Here is a 21,034-nt window from a genome sequence, read left to right on the forward strand (position 1 = left end):
TACTGGTCTAATAAAATAATTATACCAGTTAATACTCTCACTCGTTGTGTTAGGATATGTTAGCTTGATAAAACTGACTGTTCATTGATGAGAAATGTGTTAACAAACAATATATCTGACTTATCAAGACTGTAGCTTGCTTAGCAAGGAACTTTTTTTAAATTTGGGTTCAGTTTAACTACCGCTCAAGGGATGAGTAATTGGGGCATAATAAAGGAACTAAGCTGATAAAATGAAAGATGGGGGATCAGCCATTACACGTGTTAATGACTCTTGTATAGTTGTGTAGTTAAGGACATCAGGGTAAAGGGGTAATGGGCATTGTGGTTGATTGTTCTACCTGGGAATCCTCCACTGTTTTATATCTTATGTATGTATGTATGTACTAACCTAGTTGTGGTTGCAAGGGTTGAACTTTGGCTCTTTGGTCCCGCCACTTGAATACATACACTTGAATACATACACTTTCCATACACTTGAAACTGTGTATGGAATCAGCCTCCACCACCTGTGTCCCCTTGTGCGTGTACCACATGTGTTAAATAAATGTATGTATGTATGTATGTATGTACGTATGTATGTATGTATGTATGTATGTATGTATGTATGTATGTATGTATGTATGTATGTATGTATGTATGTATGTATGTAAGGAGAGAGAGAGAGAGAGAGAGAGAGAGAGAGAGAGAGAGAGAGAGAGAGAGAGAGAGAGAGAGAGAGAGAGAGAGAGAGAGAGAGAGAGAGAGAGAGAGAGAGAGAGAGAAAGAGAGAGAGAGAGAGAGAGAGAGAGAGAGAGAGAGAGAAAGAGAGAGAGAGAGAGAGAGAGAGAGAGAGAGAGAGAGAGAGAGAGAGAGAGAGAGAGAGAAAGAGATGAAGATCGAGACAGAGAAATAGATATAGACAGAGTCAGGGAGAGAATGTTAGACACAGAGACGTATAGATAAGGATATGCAAAGTCAGTGAGAGAATGACAGAGATAGAGCGAGGAAAGAGACAGAGAGATAGGCTGACACAGAGAATGTCAGAAACGAGGAGAGGCAGAGACAGAGGGACAGGGACAGACGGACAGGGCCAGAGGAGGGACGGGGGAACAGAGGGGGAGCAGTGGGACAGGGAGGGAGACAGGGACAGAGAGGGGGACATGGACAGAGACAGAGACAGAGGGACAGGGTCAGAGAGGGGGACCGGGGGACAGAGGGAGGAGAGGGGGGCAGGAGACCAAGAGAGAGGGGACAGAGGAGAGACAGGGACAAGGGGACAGAGATGGATAGGGGGACTGGAGGAAAGGGAGGGGGACAGATGATGGACAGCGGACAGAAAGAGTGGGCAGGGGGACAGAGAGGTACAGGGGACAGAGAGATGGACAGGGGGACAGAGAGAGGAACAGGAGGACAGAGAAGAACAGGGGGACAGAGAGAGACAGGGGGGACAGAGACAGGGACAATGGGATAGAGAGGGACAGGGGGACAGAGAGATGGAAAGGGGGGACAGGGGGACAGAGAGGGGGAAAGGGATCTGGGACAGAGGACAGAAAATGTGGGCAAGGGGACAAAGTGAGGGACAGGGGACAAAGATGGACAGGGGGACAAAGATGGACAAGGGGGACAGGAGGAAAGGGGGGAGATGTATGAGGGGAAATGTTTGCGGAAGATGGAGAAGGGGTATTTAGAACGGTAAGTTAGAGAGGGGGCAACTAAGGCCCATCATTGAAAAACAAATGAGCATCATTGCAATAGCAGGAGCCACGCACATCTTTAGCCTGCGTTGTTGAGACATTGTCAATTAAGCGGTGTCCAATAGCAGTATCTTCGGTATTTAAGCGTTACCTTAAAAAATACTGGAAATATTGAAAGCTATTAATCCAGATATTAATCCCCTTGTGCAACGCACACAAGAGGCAACAGCTTCTAGCTCTACAAGCCGCAATATAAAATAGAGAATAGGCGATTGTTTTCACTCACAGTGTAATAAACCCACGGACCCACCCACCCGCTGAAGCCGTAAATGCCAAGACATTACTTCCGTTTAAAATTAAGCCGGAATAATCCTCAGGTATGTGGAGGATGTGGGAGGCCTTTGATCAACCACCGACTTCCTGCCCCGTCGACGGGGCCATCAGCCCTCAGTGTGCCCTCAGCCAAAATAATGTGAAACATGTATGTGGGTGTATTAAATATTTTAATTTATTATTTCCAAGATTTAGCTGTTAGCTCTTGGACCCCGCCTTTCTAAGCGTCGGTTGTCTAATGTACCGACTCTCGGCCTCTTTTCCTCCATCATATCTAAACAACATATATTTTTATCTAACACACTCACACATCCCCAAGATGCAGCCTTTAGCAGCTTCCTGACTTTCAGGTTCCTATTTACTGCAAGGTGAATAGAGGCATTAGTGTGTGTATGTTTGTGTCTGTGTGTGTGTGTGTATACGTGTGTGTGTGTGTGTGTATACTCACCTAGTTGTGGTTGCGGGGGGTTGAGCTCTGGCTCTTTGGTCCCACCTCTCAACTGGCAATCAACTGATGTACAGATTCCTGAGCCTACTGGGCTCTATCATATCTGCATTTGAAACTGTGTATGGAGTCAGCCTCCACCACATCACTGCCTAATGCATTCCATCTATTAACTACTCTGACACTGAAAAAGTTCTTTCTAACATCCTAGTGGTTCATTTGGGTACTAAGTTTCCACCTGTGTCCCCTTGTTCGCCTACCACCCGTGTTAAACAGTTTATCTTTATGTACCCTATCAATTGCATTTCTCGCAGCCTGTCCTCGTAACTCATGCCTCTTAGTCCTGGGACTAGCCTATTTGCATACCACTAAACTTTTTCAAGCTTCGTCTTGTGCTTTTTTTTTTTTTTTTTTTTTTTTTTGAGATATATACAAGAGTTGTTATATTCTTGTACAGCCTAGTACTAAGTATATGGTGTTTGGCTAGATAAGAGTAAAACTGCTTGTAGATTAGTTTTTCAAAAAATGTTGACAAGTTAGGCAGGATTGATATAGGTCTGTAATTGTTAACATCTGTGAGATCACCACATTTGTGTACAGGGGTAACTCGCTTTTTTTAGGATAACTGGAAAGGTTTGGAGTTCAAGTGACCTGTTGAAGAGCATGAGAATTCTTTGGAGACAATTCCTAACCTATACTTCTTCTCAAGGTCATGTTTTTTATTAATGGGTTTAAGTATTCCCTTTGTAAGCAAGGAATTGTTAAGCCTTTTGGTTATGCTTACAAAAAAGTCACAGGACAGACATTATCAGCAGCAGTTATAAAATTGTCAATAGCAGTTTCATTGTGCAGCCTAAAACTTAACTCCCTTGACTCTAGAGGTATATATATTAGGTTTAGGTTAGGTTTTTTTAATTAAACCAGCCAGGATGAGTGAAGCCATGAAGGGCGTTTTTATTAATTAAAACACCCAAATGTTGGGTGCTTCAGGTGTTGTTCCTCTTGGATGATCTTGTACCTCTCTGTCTCACACCTGTAAGAATGAGTGATATGGTTAAGGGGGAAACAAAGTGCAGGCAAGGCAATGGAGGCCAGTAGTAATCTTAGGGCTAGGATAATTAGAAATTAGAGAAATTAAGTAAGAGAAATTAGCAAGAGAAATCAGGTAAAATTTATTATACTTAACTTTTGTATCATGAGTTTAGTAGTAAATCTTCATCTTCATCATCATCATCTTCACTGTCACAAAGCTCCAGGTAGGGCTCGGAAACATCAACATCCTCTTCCTGGTATCCAAATAAACGCTTTGCATCACTCAGCTTGTCAGAACACATCTTTTGCCCTTGCTTCAAAAGAGCCAAGATTCCACTCTTATTTTTGGTTGATAGGTGCTTCTCTTCAATAGTGTACTTGTTAGGATCCTGTAATATATAGACTATTTAATGGGGTTTAAGACATTTACAAATTTCCCTGAAAATACTAAAGAAATTAGAATAAATAAATAAAGTTTTCGGTAAAAGTTCAAATATATGTAAAACACACCAGTACAGTATATGAAAACCATGGAATTGTCTACCTGTCAAAGTTGTAAATAGCAAGACAAGTATAAAATTCTGCTGGATAAATGTTTATGAAGAACTGAATTGCAACACACATTTAGGCTGTTAGCTTACCTTGCTTAGATATGAAGGAAAAATTCCACATAACAACTCTTCAGTATGTTCGGTTAAAATCTCTCTCTTATTCTTGTAATATGCGAGATAATGCAGCATTTCTTGAACAGTGTGTTGTTGCTCTTCTCTGGATCTCTTCTGAAGCTCCACATCTTCTACTGCCTTCTTTTTTTGAGCAAGGGACACTAATAAAAGAGGAAATTTATATTTACTGCAAGTAAACTACAACTCAATTTAATGTAATTACAGTTTAGGTACTTGCATTATACATACTATACATAGTTTATTGTGCAGTATCAACCTGATAAAAACCTACGGATTATGATACTGCACCTATTTTACAAACAGTAGTGATGATATTTTACTTCAAAAATAAGTAAAGCTTATCCATTATGCATGCTAAATGTTAGTTATCTTGATAAGGCCGAATTGTAACCCCTGATAAAATGAGATGTAGTTACATACCATTTTGGCTATGATGAGGCAATAAATTGTGCCATGGCAGGATACCTTCTATTGCATCCTTTTCACTGAGAATTTCAGAGTTTTCACTATTGTAGATTTTTATGAAGCCTTGAAGCTTTTTCCTATCACACTCATTTCTGTGCCGGAGGGAAGAGCGCATTTTACTGGATGCTGCAAATAAAGTTTTTTGGCTGAAAGTTTTAAAGTTGTTAAAAAAATTTCCTCATCATTTACCTACATAGAAATTATAGACAAGAGCTAAATAGAAATTGCTTCAGAGTTAACAAAGAAATAGTAAGCCTACCTGCATCAGTGGCAATCAGATTTTTGCGATGCCTGATAGAGTCTGCAACTGCCTCGATAGAATATTTTATGTTCTTCGAGGTTGTTCCAGTGTTTAACTCTAACTCCTTACAAATCATTTGTAGGTCAGATCGCCATTCTTGAATCAATGACTTTTGAACATCAAGTTTGTCGATCTCATTTGAAACTGTTATTTCCGTCTCTCTGGCCTATTTGAAAATATAATAAATTTAATGAACAAATCACATTAACCATGATGAGTGGTTCGAACCTATGGGCTTGGCATTCCCAGATGCTTGCTGTAGTTGAATGCGCCACAACATGGTCAAAAGAATTGCAACCTAGGGTACTAATGAACCCACAATTCAATTTTTGTTAATTATGCACCCCCATACCCATTCCATGGGCGGTTGTGCATGCAGTTTCCCATGTACTTGGTCTGTGTCCTCCAGTAGTTTTACCTCTGATGGCCCTTTCAATACACATAGAATTCATATTATTGTGATATATCAATACATGGAGAAAGACATTGAAATGGGGGCATCAAAGGCAGAACTACTGAATGACAGAGACCGAGTTCATGGGGGAATTGTGTGAAACCTGGTTTGGCTTCAGTGGAAGCCTTGGGATCCTTGTGGGTGCAGTAGTACTCCAAGTTGCAATTCATCTGACCATGTCGTGGCGTAGTGAACTAGAGCATGCATCTGAGAGCACTCAGTGCATGGGGTTCAAACCCTCATCACAGTTCCCGTGATATATCACGATACTGTGATTTCTCTGTGAACACATTTGATATATCTCGGAATCATACATTTAGGTTAATTAAATACTATATACTTTATACAAATTAACCTTATTGATATATTGAAAAAGTTCAAGCAGTTAATTCAAGGAAATGGTCGCTAATTTATAATGGAAAATATATGTAGTACATGATCTGAACACATAACTAACCTATAAATGCATTATAATACCTTTCACATATAAATGCATTATAATAAGTTTCAAAATAAATTCAAATAAATAAAATAAATATATATTATTTTTAGTACCTTTCTGAGTCGAGTAACTAATGCACGAGCCAGTCCATCAATTTTTCGATGGTTCCAAAAGACTGCACCCTCTGTGAGTTCTTCTGTTCTTTCTGAGAAAAATATTTATAGCAATGAACATCTTGAAGAGCATAGATTAATAACAGTTTCATAACATACCTTTACTCACCAAGACCAACTCAAGTTTGACCAATATATTCTATGGGTTATATTTCCTTATTCAATATATATAAACTATAATGAAAAAATACAAAAATGGCCACCATATGTTATAGTCGCCAAACAGTTATTAGGTAAAATTGAAGGTTTCTCAATATATAATAAAACTCACCTTAGTTTTCAAGCTCTGAATAGTGCCAACATGAGCTTGAACATCTTCATCTTTGCTGAAGATACTATCAGAATAATAGGGGTTTCTGATACCTCTGCAATGATAATTCAGAAATAATTATTTATTGTCTGTAACCACTATAATATTAAACAATGGGTAATGGGGTATCAAAAAATGTTTTATATGAAGAATTCTGATGCACTGCTAAATTTTACATAAAACAAAAATTTACATGGTGTTAGATAAATAAAATGATGATATGGATGCAATTGAAAGGCAAACTATAAAGACATACTCAGTTAAAAAATATGTCATATGACAATGTATATTTATATGTGCATACTTTATTTATAAGAACATTAATTTGAAGACAATATAATTCATTATAATATAGTGTGTGTAGAGAACAAAAGAATACTATACATTAAGTATCTGTAAAGCACATTTTATTACCTCCCAACTTTGTTGTAACGATACAGCTTCTTGTTGCCATCAATATGTACTGCTAAAGGGGTTTTATCACAAGCAGGACACTCATTGTCAGCTTCTCCTCTAATTTTTCTCAGCTCATATTGCTGGAATCGCCATTCGAAGAACACTCTCTTCGAAGTTATATAATTAATGGGTCCAATCTAGGAATAGAATTTTTTAGATGGTGACATTTAAAATGCATATTATGACATAAGATAAATAAACAAAAAAAACATTCCATTTTGTGTTTGAACAAAATTAAAAACTAATTATTAATAAATGAATATACATTACTACAAAATTTTGATAATTTTTGTATTGAAATATAAAACTGAAAATATTAAGAATAACGGTATCAAAACATACACGCCCACGAGAAGCACCAAAGGATTCCAGTGCAGTGACTAATGCCCGAAATGATGTTCCAGGACAATTTCTTTTTATATGGTGCCATGATTCAAGCAGACTGGTGCTGTAGAATGTGCTGCTCTTTCCTAATGATGAATAGAAACCAGACTTGTGCATGGTCTTGCCTAGTTGTTGATGCTCATATCCACAGTGGCATGTATAGATTGGAGTATAGAGGTCATACCTTCCTGTAGTTTAAAATACAGTGCATTGAGTGGTGTGGCGACTTGCTAAAATAGTGATGTAAAAATTAACATTTATAGCAACAAAAATTTCAAAATGTATTGTGATTCAGGAATATCCGGTAATGGAAATAAAAGGGTAAATTTTAAAGTTTATTTACCCATTATAGTGATGAAGATGCAGAGATTGCTGGAGCTTGAAATTTTAAACTTGCAATCTGTGCAGTTGGGGCAAGAATTTGGTGGTTGGGCTGGTACAACAGGTTCTGGTAACAAAGAAAAGGAAGACAGTTTGACAAAATGAGTTTTATGGAAAAGAATTTCAGACTGAATATTTCATTGTTTCTTGATTGTACAAAATATTGACATTATTCTCCAGATAATGACTGAGAAATTCACAGAAAAGAAACAATCAGACGATTAAATCAATCTATAAAACCAAGTGTCAGGTTTAAACTTTAAGACTTCTCCAAATGTTGTAATGACTGAAATGAAACATTTATTCATTTTATTTTGTTATACCAAGATAATCGTAGCTCTAGACTGGGATTGGGAAGTAGAAGTAATCTCGGAACAAAGTACGGATTTTATACAGGTATCGTATACTTACTCCAGTGAAAGATATTTCCTTCAGGGCACACAGTTTGTGTCGGGTCTAATGGCTCATAAAAGCCATTTTTCCAATATAATCTGTGGTGGAAAGGCATGAGAAAATGTTGCATTTGGTCACAAATGTGACACAAAAATGCAAAACAGTCTTCACATTTGATGCTTGCCTCACAATTTGTACATTGTACACAAACTTTACCTGATGAAAAAAGGGGTAATTATTTATACTAATTTTAAATACTGTATACCTAACATTTTAAACAATCTGAAGTCTAAATGTATTAATAGAGTGTCATTAATATGCATATGATGCTTATTATACAGTATAACCTTAATGAACACAGCAATATTTAATTTACCTTTATCTGGAACACCCAACTCAGACAATGTCCAATCGAACAGCATTGCCCTGCTTTCTCCCCAATTAATCTCTGCATTTTTTCTTCTTTTTTGCCAGTCAGAAACACTTGGCTGAGAATCTTTAATTTGTTCAAGTTCTGCAGCAAGTACTTTGAAATATGGGATTACAAATTAGTAAGAAAAATTTGTAAGTGAAAGGAATGATTAGTATAATATGTTAAACAAAATTTCATAGGCATTAAGCACAATTTTGGTACATAATATTTATGACGTGTGTCCATTAAATAAACCCTCATTTAAATACCAACAAATGATGTTGGGACATACCAACATCAAATGATTCCAAAGTTTCTTCACCAGCTGCCAAATAACTTTGAGTGTACGTTCTGCCACTAGTAGAATAGCCCGCATTTTGAATGTGTGGTGGTGAAAGTATAGCAGGCAGAATGTCTGGGTGGCACATTTGAAGATTTAAGCATGGTACATAATTGCAAATTGTATACAAGTATTAATATTTTCAGACAAATCTCAAGATATTACTATAACTAACTTTATGCTACCAAGTTGTTCAGTGTTATAGTAATTTAATCTCCATAATTGTCTAGCATACACTTAAAAATAGGCAACAAATATTATTGGAAAGTACACAAATAACAGCTGTAGAAATATTGTTAAGAAAATAATAGAAGATTACCATCAGATTGGGGTGCAGCTGGTCTTTGTTTTGAATTAATGTGTGATACATCCTGTATGTTATCTTTTTTCTGTTTCTTGTTTGTCACCTTTATTGAGTTTGGTTCCTCCACGTTTAAGAGTCTCTTCAAGTATTCATTTCTTTGTATCATTGCAGCACGTGCTTTCTGGTACTCACGTTCAAGATGTTCTCTAGTCATCACTGCTATTCTCCGGTGAAATTCTGAAGAGAAAATAATACTGTTCGAAGGAAAAGTACAAGAACAAAACAAGAAAATTATGCTTATGCAAAATTATGCTACAATGTACCTATTAATAATCTTAAAATTTGCTACAAATTTCCTACTTATAATTAGGTGTTAAATTATGGACTTTCCCATAATGATATGCATGTTAGTGGCATTACCTATACTGCCTACCTGGAGCCCCCTAGAGAGATAGTGACACAAGTTAAGGTAATCCCTTTAGTAAGGTGCTGGGTCAACATAAATAAGCTATAACTAATAAGGACACAAATCAATATGTTCATTTAACAGTGGTATTAACATTTATATAAATATAGCTAAGAATAAGTTTTTACAAGTGTAACAAAGTGAAAGAAATGTATGAAAATTTTGATGATATATTAAAATGCTCATTGATTGAACTTGTCTTCCTATATATAAAGTATAAAAATAGTAAACACAGTACCATTATTGTTGTCTGTAGTTATTTTTGGAACATCTGGTATGTACAGCATACTGTCAAAATCCGATGATCTATCTGAAAAATTGATTGGTAGCGTAAATATTTGAATTCATTGCATAGCCTTTTATACAAACAAAAAAGAAAAATTGTACAGAAAAGCTAACACAACATTATAACACCTTTCTGTGGTACTTTCTATGGTACAAAAGAAAACAAACCTTAATTATAAAGGAAAATAAACTGACAGAAGAACTATGAATACTGCTGAAAATACTTTCCACAAAATATCTGAACCAAGGGATAGTACCCCGAGATTTGAAATATGAAAATTTCACCCTTACAGTATTTAAAAAAAAAGCAGAAAGAGTTAAGCACAAAACTAATGTCCAATCAGCTAGGTATAACACATCTGCAAGCTCATGGCGAAAATCCTAAGGGAGGGAATCATTTACCATCTTTCAGTGAACAATCTTATTCAATCGACACACCATGGTCTTCTTAAAAACAGATGCTACCTTATAAACCTCCTCACTTTTGGGACATGGTAACATGGTACTCAGATAAAGGGTTTCCGGTGGATGTAGTATACATGGATTATGCTAAAGACTTTAATAAGGTACCACATGGAAGACTAGCAAGGAAATTACAGGTTCATGAAAAAAATTGTAAAGTGCACAAAACAATAGTTAAAACAAAGAGAGCAAAAGGTCATACTAAATGGGAATGAATATGAAGAAATGTGTTAAGTTGAGTACCTCAGGGGTCCATTTTTAAGTCTAAAATATTTTTCATATATTGAACATCTATGATATAGAAAAGAATATAATCTAATCAACCACATCCTCATATTTGCAAATGCCTGGCATTTCACGAGCACTTTGTCCGGGGTTTATATTCTAGCCGGGGAGGATTTACTGGGTTAGGCTAACCTAACCTAACTTAACCAAACCAAACCAAGTATCTCAAGTTACAAATATCTCTGGGAATTCATATTATCTGCTGTTGTAGAATTGACAAAATGGACAGTGTCAACAAAATTATTCCCACATACTCCGTCACTATGTGATGGAGTACACATAGAATAGGGACTGAATTGTCCCTGACAGGGACAATTCTGTAACAAATGTTCTAGCATAAAACTTTGTACAGTTTAGTAATTCCTTACCATTTGATGTACTAGGTAGATCCATGTTTGGTGAAGTTTTATAGCTGGAGCTGGAAGATCCTGTCGAGATGACTTCTTCAAAGAGAATAGCTTCAACACATTGTGTCTTGAGTCTTCCAGTACTTGGCCTACAGTTACCAGATCTGATTTACAGAAACTAGTGAACTATGGAGATAAGATTGTTAATAATATACTTTTTTTGAGATTCATATGACTTGCAGCTTAAAAACCAATCTTATTTTAAAATAGTACACTAAAGTACATAGCAAATTGCGAAATTCGTAGTTTTTTAACTACTTTAAAGCTAAATTCTCAAGCTTTGAAAATAAGCACAATTTGCTATTTTAAGCGGAATCTGGCAACTCTGATTTAGCATGTAAACATTGACTTGCATTCACAATGTAGTTATTTATTTTTCAACAATTTAAAACGAGTTATGAAAATACACACATTGGTACATTATTGCAAAGGCACTATACTATATATATATATATATATATATATATATATATATATATATATATATATATATATAAATTGTTGCAAGTCGAGCAACAAATATTTTACATTGAACAACAAATGAGATTGGAAAAGCAGTATTGCCAAAATAGACCCCAGACACACCCTGTGGGTAGTAATGGACCCCCATACCGACCCTATGAGGGGTAGTGGACCCCATAATAACACTATGGGCGATAGTGGACACTATACAAACACTATGGGCGGTAGTTGACTTCATAGAGACCCTGTGGGCGGTAAGGGACCCCCTATCGACCCTGTGGGCGGCAGTGGACCCCCTATCGATCCTGTGGGCGGCAGTGGACCCCCTACCGACCCTGTGGGCGGCAGTGGACCCCTACCGAACGTGTGGGCGGCAGTGGACCCCCTACCGACCCTGTGGGCGGCAGTGGACCCCCTATCGATCCTGTGGGCGGTAGTGGACCCCCCCCCATATCGACCCTGTGGGCGGCAGTGGACCCCCTATCGATCCTGTGGGCGGCAGTGGACCCCCTACCGACCCAGTGGGTGGCAGTGGACCCCCTGCCGACCCTGTGGGCGGTAGTGGACCCCTACCGACCCTGTGGACGGTAGTTGACTTCATAGCGACCCTGTGGGCGGTAGTGGACCCCATACCGACCCTGTGGGTGGCGGTGGACCCCATACCGACTCTGTGGGCGGCAGTGAACCCTATATACTAATCCTGTGGGCGATACTGTACCCTATAGTCATCCTGTGGGGGCAATGGATGCCATACATATCCAGTGGGTGTTATTGTACCCCATACTTATTCTGTGGGTGGTTGGAGCCCCATACCCATCCTGTGGGTTATAGTGGACCCCATACTCATCCTGTGGGTGGTATTGGACCCCATACCTATCCTGTGGGTGGTTGTGAGCCCATACCCATCCTGTCGGTGGTAGTGGACGCAATACACATCCAGTGGATGGTATTGGATCCCATACCCTTCCTGTGGGTGGAAGTGATCCCCATACCATTCCTGTGGGTGGATGTGACCCCCATACTCATCCTGCGGGTGTTATTGGACCCCTTACCCACCTAACAGGTGGTAGTGGACCCTATACTAATCCTATAGTTTCCAATAATCCACACCATACCATCCTGTTTGCAGTAGTTTACCCTATATACATTCCAACATAACATCGTTTTCTGTTAGCGTTCCTACAAAACATTCTTTAAAGATTTCTAAAGCACAAACTATGGTATATAATATTGATTGGTGAAGCACTTATTCTATGTAATAATTTATTGTGCTTATTATAATTTACTAAGAACAACTAATATTTCTCAAAACAAAACTACGAGCCTTCAATAGGATGTAGCTGATCTGTAATATTATAAGAGCATGGACAATAGTAGGTGAATTTCACAACCCATGTGGGACCTGAAAACTACAATTTTCGTTATAATTGAACCAATCACGACTATTCAGCTATCTACGTTGATGGACGAGTACTGTGAGACGTAAATTGGTACGTGAGGAAGAGTTTGAGCCTTGGTAAAAAAGTTAACTGGGAATATATCACATATGTACTAAATCACATTCCACATATTGACTTTAAGCACTAGTCATATATGTACTGTCTTGTGTGAGAACGGGTTGCTATACAAGTGTCACAACACAATGGTCACTATACAAGTGTCACAACACAATGGTCACTATACATGTACTACAACACAATGGTCACTATACAAGTGTCACAACACAATGGTCACTATACATGTATTACAACACAATGGTCACTATACAAGTGTCACAATACAATGGTCATTATATAAGTATTACAACATAATGGTCACTATACAAGTATTACAACACATTGGTCACTATACAAATGTCACAATACAATGGTCATTATATAAGTATTACAACATAATGGTCACTATACAAGCATTTCAACACAATGGTTACTGTACACGTATTTCAACACAATGATCACTGTACAAGTGTCACAACACAATGGTCACAACACAATGGTTACTATACAAGTATTACAACACAATGGTCACTATACAAGTGTCACAACACAATGGTCACTATACAAGGTTTACAACACAATGGTCACTATACGTGTATTACAACACAATGGTCATTATACAAGTATTACAACACAATGGTCACTATACAAGTGTCACAACACAATGGTCATTATACAAGTATTACAACACAATGGTAACTATACAAGTGTCACAACACAATGGTCACTATACAAGTATTACAACACAATGGTCATTATACATTACAATACAATGGTCACTATACAAGTGTCACAACACAATGGTCATTATACAAGTATTACAACACAATGGTCACTATACAAGTGTCACAACACAATGGTTACTATACAAGTATTACAACACAATTGCCACTATACAAGTGTCACAACACAATGGTCACTAAACAAGTATCATAACTCAATGGTTACTATACAAGTATCACAACTCAATGGTCACTATACAAGTGTCTCAACACAATGATCACTATACAAGTGTCACAACACAATGGTCACTGTACAAGTGTCACAACACAATGGTTACTATACAAGTGTCACAACACAATGGTTACTATACAAGTATCACAACTCAATGGTCAGTGTACAAGTGTCTGAACACAATGGTCACTATACAAGTGTCACAACACAATGGTCACTATACAAGTGTCACAACACGATGGTTACTATACAAGTGTCACAAGCAGGTCATTAAGTTATCTGACCTTGATGAAAAAATATTGGCCCACGACCTGATCCTACATATTATTTGGTGACAATTATTGTTGTCACATTTAAATCATTCTCACAGAATACTGTCACTTGAATCCAACCATTTACAGGCTATTACCGAAATTCCAGTGCTGACCAAATAATTCCTACCTGACTAAAAAAAATTAATCTCTGATATAAAACAGGTGTGTCCAGGCTTCGTAATTTATTTTATAATCTACTTACAAGGATTAACTTGTGCATTACAATGAAGGTTTTTGGTGTATAAACTGCGGTTTGGGGTGTGGTGCTGGTCGCACTGCACATGGCGTGTATCCGTAGCCTACGTAAGGACAAACAGGAAAACAATGAGCTCTACACTGAGCTTAGTTGGGAAGTGAGCTCTAGGTCAAGCTTGTTTGATGAATCATCAAACGTGCTGACGTACATTCCGACTGTGAGTGAGTGCCGGTTCCCCCTAGTCGGTCCCTCCCTGACAGGCCTTCAGTACCAACGGTAAAACCTTGCCCTCCGCCTTTCACTGGACACAATGAGGAATGAAAATGGTTATCAGGGTTATCACGTCCTATCAGGGTTATCACGAACCGTTAGTACTGTTATCTTCCTCTGCTGCCTGCTGATAGTTATGGCTCCCTTCCTCACTCGATCATTTCTGGTCGGTGGTGACTCTCTTAATCAAGAGTCCACTGATAACAATGGCTCTCTTGATCACGTGACCACTGATAAAAATACCTCTTTTGATCAAGTAGGTTGTGTAGATACTACATCTACCCACCAAGTGGTCACTGGCACCACTTCTAGTGGTCAGCCTGTGGTCACCAGACGTGACGCTTGGCGCTTTTCCCCTGATAGTTCCCTTCCCTTCCCGGTGAGAGTCTAGTCTCTACCACAACGCAGGTATGAACTAACTCCAAGACTCCCAAAATTTAAGCGGCCATCACAGGCCCAGAGATGCCCTCGCCCTTCACAGACCACCAAGTCTTCTTCAGACCCTCAAGATAAAACACTGAGGATATTTTACGACCAGGAGCCTCCAGAACAGTGGAAACTTCACGCACCAGAGAAAAAGGAGTACAAAAAGCCAGTGGAGACAACAGAGAAGATTTCCGAGGACAACACAGGGAAGAAAGATAAGAAAGAAAAACAAAATGGTGAAAAGGGGAAAGTAAAAGGGAGCCAAAATAATAACCCATAGAAACAGATGGGCAAAAATGCCAAGAAAAACGGCAAAAAATGATGAGCCAATCACGCTATGGGTCACAAATGGGTCCTGTTGATTGAATGAGGTGTGGTACGAGTCTCTTGGTCGCAGACAGAGCGGGAGTGATACATGTTCCGTTGTCGCGGGAGTGGTACGTGTCCTGTTGTCGCTGTCCACTCGGCTGCGAGACACGTACGTGTGTGTGTGTGTGTGTGCACTTACCTAATTGTGCTTGCAGGGGTTGAGCTTTGGCTCTTTGGTCCCGCCTCTCAACTCTCAATCAACTAATGTACAGGTTCCTGAGCCTACTGGGCTCTATCATATATACACTTGAACCTGTGTATGGAGTCAGCCTCCACCACATCACTTCCTAATGCATTCCACTTGTCTACTACTCTGACAATGAAAAAATTCTTTCTTACGTCTCTATGGCTCATTTGGGCACTCAATTTCCACCTGTGTGCCCCTTGTGTTAAATAGTCTGTGTCTATCTACCCTATGAATTCCTCTGAGAATCTTGTATGTGGTGATCATGTCCCCTCTAACTCTGTTGTTAGAGGCCAATCGCGCTATGAGTCACATACGGGTCCTGTTGACTGAATGAGGTGTGGTACGTGTCTCTGTCGCAGACAGAGCGGGAGTGGTATGTGTCCCGTTGCCTGTCCACAGGCAACGGGACAGGACAGGTACAGTGCTCTACGTCAATCCAGCGACGTGAGGTTTAATTCCATAGTCTCTCCTCGTCATCTCCCAAATGATACCTTGTATCTGGTCTCCTGCTTCCTACACCTATCTTCATTATATTGCATTTGCTTGGGTTAAACTCTAACAACCATTTGTTCGACCATTCCTGCAGCTTGTCCAAATCTTCTTGAAGCTTCAAGCTGTCCTCCTGTGGGAACCGACCTGTGAGATTTATATTTATTTAATTTATATGAATTTATATTTACGTTAATTTATATACTTCGATAGCAATTTGAATAATGATAAGTGGACTGTATTTCTGCAATAATCTCATAATCTCACAAGTCGATCCTCTACACATTAGGGGGGGTTTAATAGTTTATATATATATGCAGCCAATCAAACTACAAAATTAACTACATACATTGAAGAGGTTCCTTATCTTATAGTACAGCAGGTTAGTCCACCAGGTATAACTAGGGTGTAGACACCAAATTATCCTCTTTGAGGTAGCTTCCATATCACCCAGTAACTGGTGCACAAAATCTTGCATCCTCGTCTTGACCTGTCAAAAGGGCGCTAGCTGTGAAGCCAGAAACCTAGTATATGACAAGTATTTCAGAGAAAACTGTACATGGAACATGAAGACCTGGCTTAATTACCTTTAGTTTGAGGCTTCCACGTGATCTAACCGGGTCACCCTATATCCTGACATTAATGGCCATAAATGAATGATAAACGAGTTTCGGATAGACACTTAACTTGAATTTGTAGACAGCGTGTTGACAATGGTACACCTTTGGTTTCCATAACACTACGTCCAAGTAAATTTAACAGGAGCCGAATTTGCTCCCGTGTGAGCCTCTGGTTTCGTATAAACAATGGCTGCCCTCCTTCCCCCCTCTGACGCCTGGCTTACATTGTCCACACGTCAGAAAGTGATAGAAGGGTCACATTTACTCTACTTTAATATTGATAATTAAGTTAATTTATATAAGATGTTTTTATGATGGTAAAGTCCAAAGACTAATGTATTTAAGAATAATTCCCACCATAATAGGTGGTGAATTATAATAGTATGTGGTGATGATATCCCGTTTTCTTTAGATGGTAATTCCACTACAAGTTACGTTTTCTATGGTTAACTTGTTTATACAACACAGCTATTATCTGTCTGTATGATATTAAATGGTGTCGGATTTTCCGACACCTCCTCTGTCTTAATCCTTCTCATAATTTTTGCGTCGTCAGCAAATATTGAGAGGAATGAGTTTATATCCTCTGGGAGATCATTTACGTATATCAGAAACAGGATAGATCCGAGTACAGAGCCCTGTATGACTCCACTGGTGACTTCACACCAATCTGAGGTCTCAGAACTCACTAACTCTCTGCTTCCTATTGCTTAGGTACTCCCTTATCCACTGGAGCCACGTCCCTCTGGCTCATTTGGGTACTCAGTTTCCACCTGTGTCCCCTAGTTTTCGTACCACCCGTGTTAAACAGTTTGTCTTTATCTACCCTGTCAATTCCTCTGAGAATTTTATAGGTAGTGATCATGTCTCCCCTTACTCTTCTGTCTTCCAGTGTCGTGAGGTGTATTTCACGAAGCCTTTCCTTGTAACTCATGCCTCTTAGTTCTGGGACTAGCCTAGTGGCATATATCTGAACTTTTTCCAGCTTCACCTTGTGCTTGACAAGGTACGACCTCCATGCTGGGGCCGCATACTCCAGGATTGTTCTTACATATGTGGTATACAACGTTCTGAATGATTCCTTACACAGGTTCCTGTAGGCAGTTCTGATGTTAGCTAGCCTCGCATACGCCGCAGATGTTGTTCTTGATGTGGGCTTCAGGAGACAGGTTTGGTGTGATATCAACTCCTAGATCATTCTCTCTGTCCGTTTCATGAAGGACTTCATCTTCCATTCTGTATCCTGTGTCTGGCCTCCTGTTTCCACTGCCTAGTTTCATTACCTTGCATTTAATTGGTTTGAACTTTAGTAGCCATTTGTTGGACCATTCATTCAGTCTGTCAAGGTCATCTTGTAGCCTCATACAATCTTCCTCCGTCTTATTCCTCCTCATAATGTTTGCATCATCAGCAAACACTGAAAAGTAATGATTCTATACCCTCTGGTAGATCATTTACATATATCAGAAACAGTATGGGTCCAAGGACTGAACCCTGCGGGACTCCACTGGAGACGTCTCGCCAGTCTGAGACCTCACCCCTCACAGTGACCTGCTGTCTTCTGTTACTTGGGTACTCCCATATCCAATGGAGTATCTTCCCTTTCACTCCTGCCTGCATCTCCAGTTTTCGCACTAGTCTCTGATGTGTTACTGTGGCAAAGGCTTTCTGGCAATCCTAAAATATGCAGTTTGCCCATCCCTCTCTTTCCTGCCTGATTGTTGTTGCTTGAACATAGAATTCAGTTAATCCTGTGAGGCATGACTTGCCATCCCTAAAACCAGATTGGTGTTGCGTCACAAAGCTCCTTCGCTCCAGATGTTCCACTAGTTTTTTACACAATTTGCTCCAATATCTTGCATAGTACGCAAGTTAGGGACACTGGCCTGTAGTTCAGTGCCTCCTGTCTATCCTCCTTCTTGAATATCGGGACTACGTTTGCCGTCTTCAAAATTTCTAGCAGTTCACCTGTTACCAGTGATTTATTATACACCACGGAGAGTGGCAGGCACAGTGCTTCTGCTCCTTCCTTTAGTATCCATGGCAATATTCCATCCAAGCCTATAGCCTTTGTCATATCCAACTCTACCAAAAGCTTCCTTACATCCCCACTGGTAATCTCAAATTCCTCTATGGGTGCCTGGTTAACTATTCATTCTCTTATCTCTGGAACTTCTCTTTGCTCTAATGTGAAGATATCCTGGATTTTTTATTTAGTTCCTCACACACTTCCTTGTCGTTTGTTGTGAATCTTTCTGCCCTTATCCTTAATTTCATAACCTGTTCCTTTACTGTTGTTTTTCTGCTGATGTGGCTATGCAGCAATTTAGGCTCAGTCTTTGCCTTGCTTGCGATGTCATTTTCGTACTGTCTTTCTGCCTCTCTTTTCATCTTGACATATTCATTCCTGGCATTCTGGTATCTTTCTCTGCTCTCCAGTGTCCTTTTATTCCTATAGTTTCTCCATGCCCTTTTACTTTGCTGCTTAGCTAGCCTACATCTCTGATTAAACAGTCTCCGTGGTGTAGTGGTAAGACACTCGCCTGGCGTTCCGCGAGCGCTATGTCATGGGTTCGTATCCTGGCCGGGGAGGATTTACTGGGCGCAATTCCTTAACTGTAGCCTCTGTTTAACGCAACAGTAAAATGTGTACTTGGATGAAAAAACGATTCTTCGCGGCATCGGGGATCGTATTCCAGGGACCATAGGATTAAGGGCTTGCCCGAAACGCTACGCGTTCTAGTGGCTGTACAAGAATGTAACAACTCTTGTATATATCTCAAAAAAAAAAAAAAAACATGGGTTTCTCATCTTCATTTCACTGTTTTCCTTTTGGACTAGGACAAACTTGTTTGCTGCGTCCTTGTGTGTGTGCTTGTATTCACCTATTTGTTCTTACGGGGGTTGAGCTCTGCTCTTTTGGCCCGCCTCTCAACTGTCAATCAACTGTAACTAACTACTAACAATTTTTTTTCCACACACACATACACACACACACACACACACACACACACACACACACACACACACACACACACACACACACACACACACACACACACACACACACACACACACACACACACACACACCTCCCTCTCTTTCCTTCCCCCTCCCTCTCTGCCCACACACACACACACCTCCCCCCTCTCTCCCTCACCCGCTCTCTCCCTCACCCGCTCTCTCCCTCACCCACTCTCTCCCTCTCCTCTCTCTCCCTCCCGCCTCTCTCTCCATCTCCTCCCCCCCCCCCTCCCCTTCTACTTTCTTCTCACTTCAGTGGAAGGGTCGGATCCCCCCCCCACCCACCCATTTATCTCTCCCTTTGTCACTCCCTTTCTCTCTCTCTCTTTCTCTCTCTCTTCCTCTCTCTCTCTCTCTTTCTCTCTCTCTTCCTCTCTCTCTCTCTCTTTCTCTCTCTCTCCCTCCCCCATCCCAACAGGGTCAAACATGGCAGCCAGAGGTCCCAGGGGAACAGGAAAGAGCCAAGGTGACGAGATGAAGGAAATGTTCGCCCAGTTTCTGGAGGACATCAAGAGTGAGATGCAAGAAATGATGCAGGAAATGAAGAACCAAATAAGCAACCTGAAAAGAGAGCTGACAGCAGCAAAGGAGGAGATTAGAGCCCTCAAAGAGAATGGTATCGAGGCTGAGAATCAGAAAACCACCCAGGGAGAAGGTGGTAATAGTTTTCTGGATGAGAATTCCACAATAAAAGCAACATTTGCGGAAATACTAAAAAAAAATAACTCTGAAGTAATGACTGCAGTGATGGAGGTGGCCATGAAAGCAGCCACCTCGCAGGAGGCGGCACGCTCCACTAGCCAACTGCTGGAAAGGAACAGATCAGTGGTTGCTGTGGGTATTAAGGAGCAGGAAGGATCTAATAGGACAGAGTGGAATGACAAGGACAAAGCAGCAGTGAATGAAGTACTAAAGGCACTAGACATGGAAGGGGCTGAGCATAGCATTGAGAAGGTTTTCAGGCTAGGCCGGTACAACAAAGACCGAGACCGAATGATAAAGATAGTGTTTGCAAACGAGAACACAAAGGAGATGATCCTATCAAGGAAGAGCTCCCTGAAAAACGTGGGAAAATTAAAAAATGTATTCCTCCAGAGAGACATGACAAGGGAGGAGAGAGCCGTGGCGGCAGAAGCAAGGAAGAGGCGCAGGGCGAGAGGGGAAAACCAGGAAGTCACAGCTCCCAGCACAACACCCCCAGAGGCGAGCGGGGAACCCACAACCAGCTACCCAGTAACACCAGAAGGGAGGACAACCCCGCCTCCCTCCTCTGCATAGAAAACCCCCCTACCCCAAACCCTCCCTGCCCCCACTCAAATGTCAAATGTTCAGTCAA

General features: G+C 40.1%; 1 protein-coding gene across 2 annotated transcripts; it reads right to left on the minus strand.

Moving 5' to 3' along the window:
* Nucleotides 1–3,382: 3,382 nt before the first annotated feature.
* LOC138366650 (uncharacterized) lies at nt 3,383–10,976 on the minus strand. Of its 2 annotated transcripts, XM_069327844.1 has the most exons (9): nt 10,853–10,976; nt 9,691–9,762; nt 7,949–9,223; nt 7,500–7,604; nt 7,115–7,344; nt 6,731–6,909; nt 6,278–6,371; nt 5,947–6,038; nt 4,966–5,103 (listed from the first exon to the last, which is right to left on the minus strand). In XM_069327844.1, the coding sequence occupies exons 3-8, from the start codon at nt 8,058–8,060 to the stop codon at nt 5,964–5,966; spliced, it is 795 nt and encodes a 264-aa protein (XP_069183945.1). In that variant the 5' UTR covers nt 8,061–9,223; nt 9,691–9,762; nt 10,853–10,976; the 3' UTR covers nt 4,966–5,103; nt 5,947–5,963. The 2 variants fall into 2 exon arrangements, with proteins under 2 accessions (XP_069183946.1, XP_069183945.1); XM_069327845.1 differs by lacking the exons at nt 6,278–6,371; nt 6,731–6,909; nt 7,115–7,344; ... (2 more) ...; nt 9,691–9,762; nt 10,853–10,976 and adding exons at nt 3,383–3,874; nt 4,127–4,311; nt 4,592–4,762 and having other exon boundaries at nt 4,896–5,103; nt 5,947–6,100.
* Between the last annotated feature and the right edge of the window lie 10,058 nt (nt 10,977–21,034).

The sequence above is a fragment of the Procambarus clarkii genome, chromosome 20, assembly GCF_040958095.1.
Source record: "Procambarus clarkii isolate CNS0578487 chromosome 20, FALCON_Pclarkii_2.0, whole genome shotgun sequence".
Lineage (NCBI taxonomy): Eukaryota > Metazoa > Arthropoda > Malacostraca > Decapoda > Cambaridae > Procambarus > Procambarus clarkii.

Bases quoted from the DNA above. Each gene is read 5' to 3' on its own strand.
- LOC138366650 (XM_069327844.1), bottom strand. From the start codon at position 8,060: ATGCAACATTTTCTCATGCCTTTCCACCACAGATTATATTGGAAAAAT. The intron at 7,605-7,948 runs GTAAGTATACGA...CTTTGTTACCAG, and splicing joins AGGAAATATCTTTCACTGGA to AACCTGTTGTACCAGCCCAA. The intron at 7,345-7,499 runs GTAAATAAACTT...TTTAAACTACAG, and splicing joins CATCTTCATCACTATAATGG to GAAGGTATGACCTCTATACT.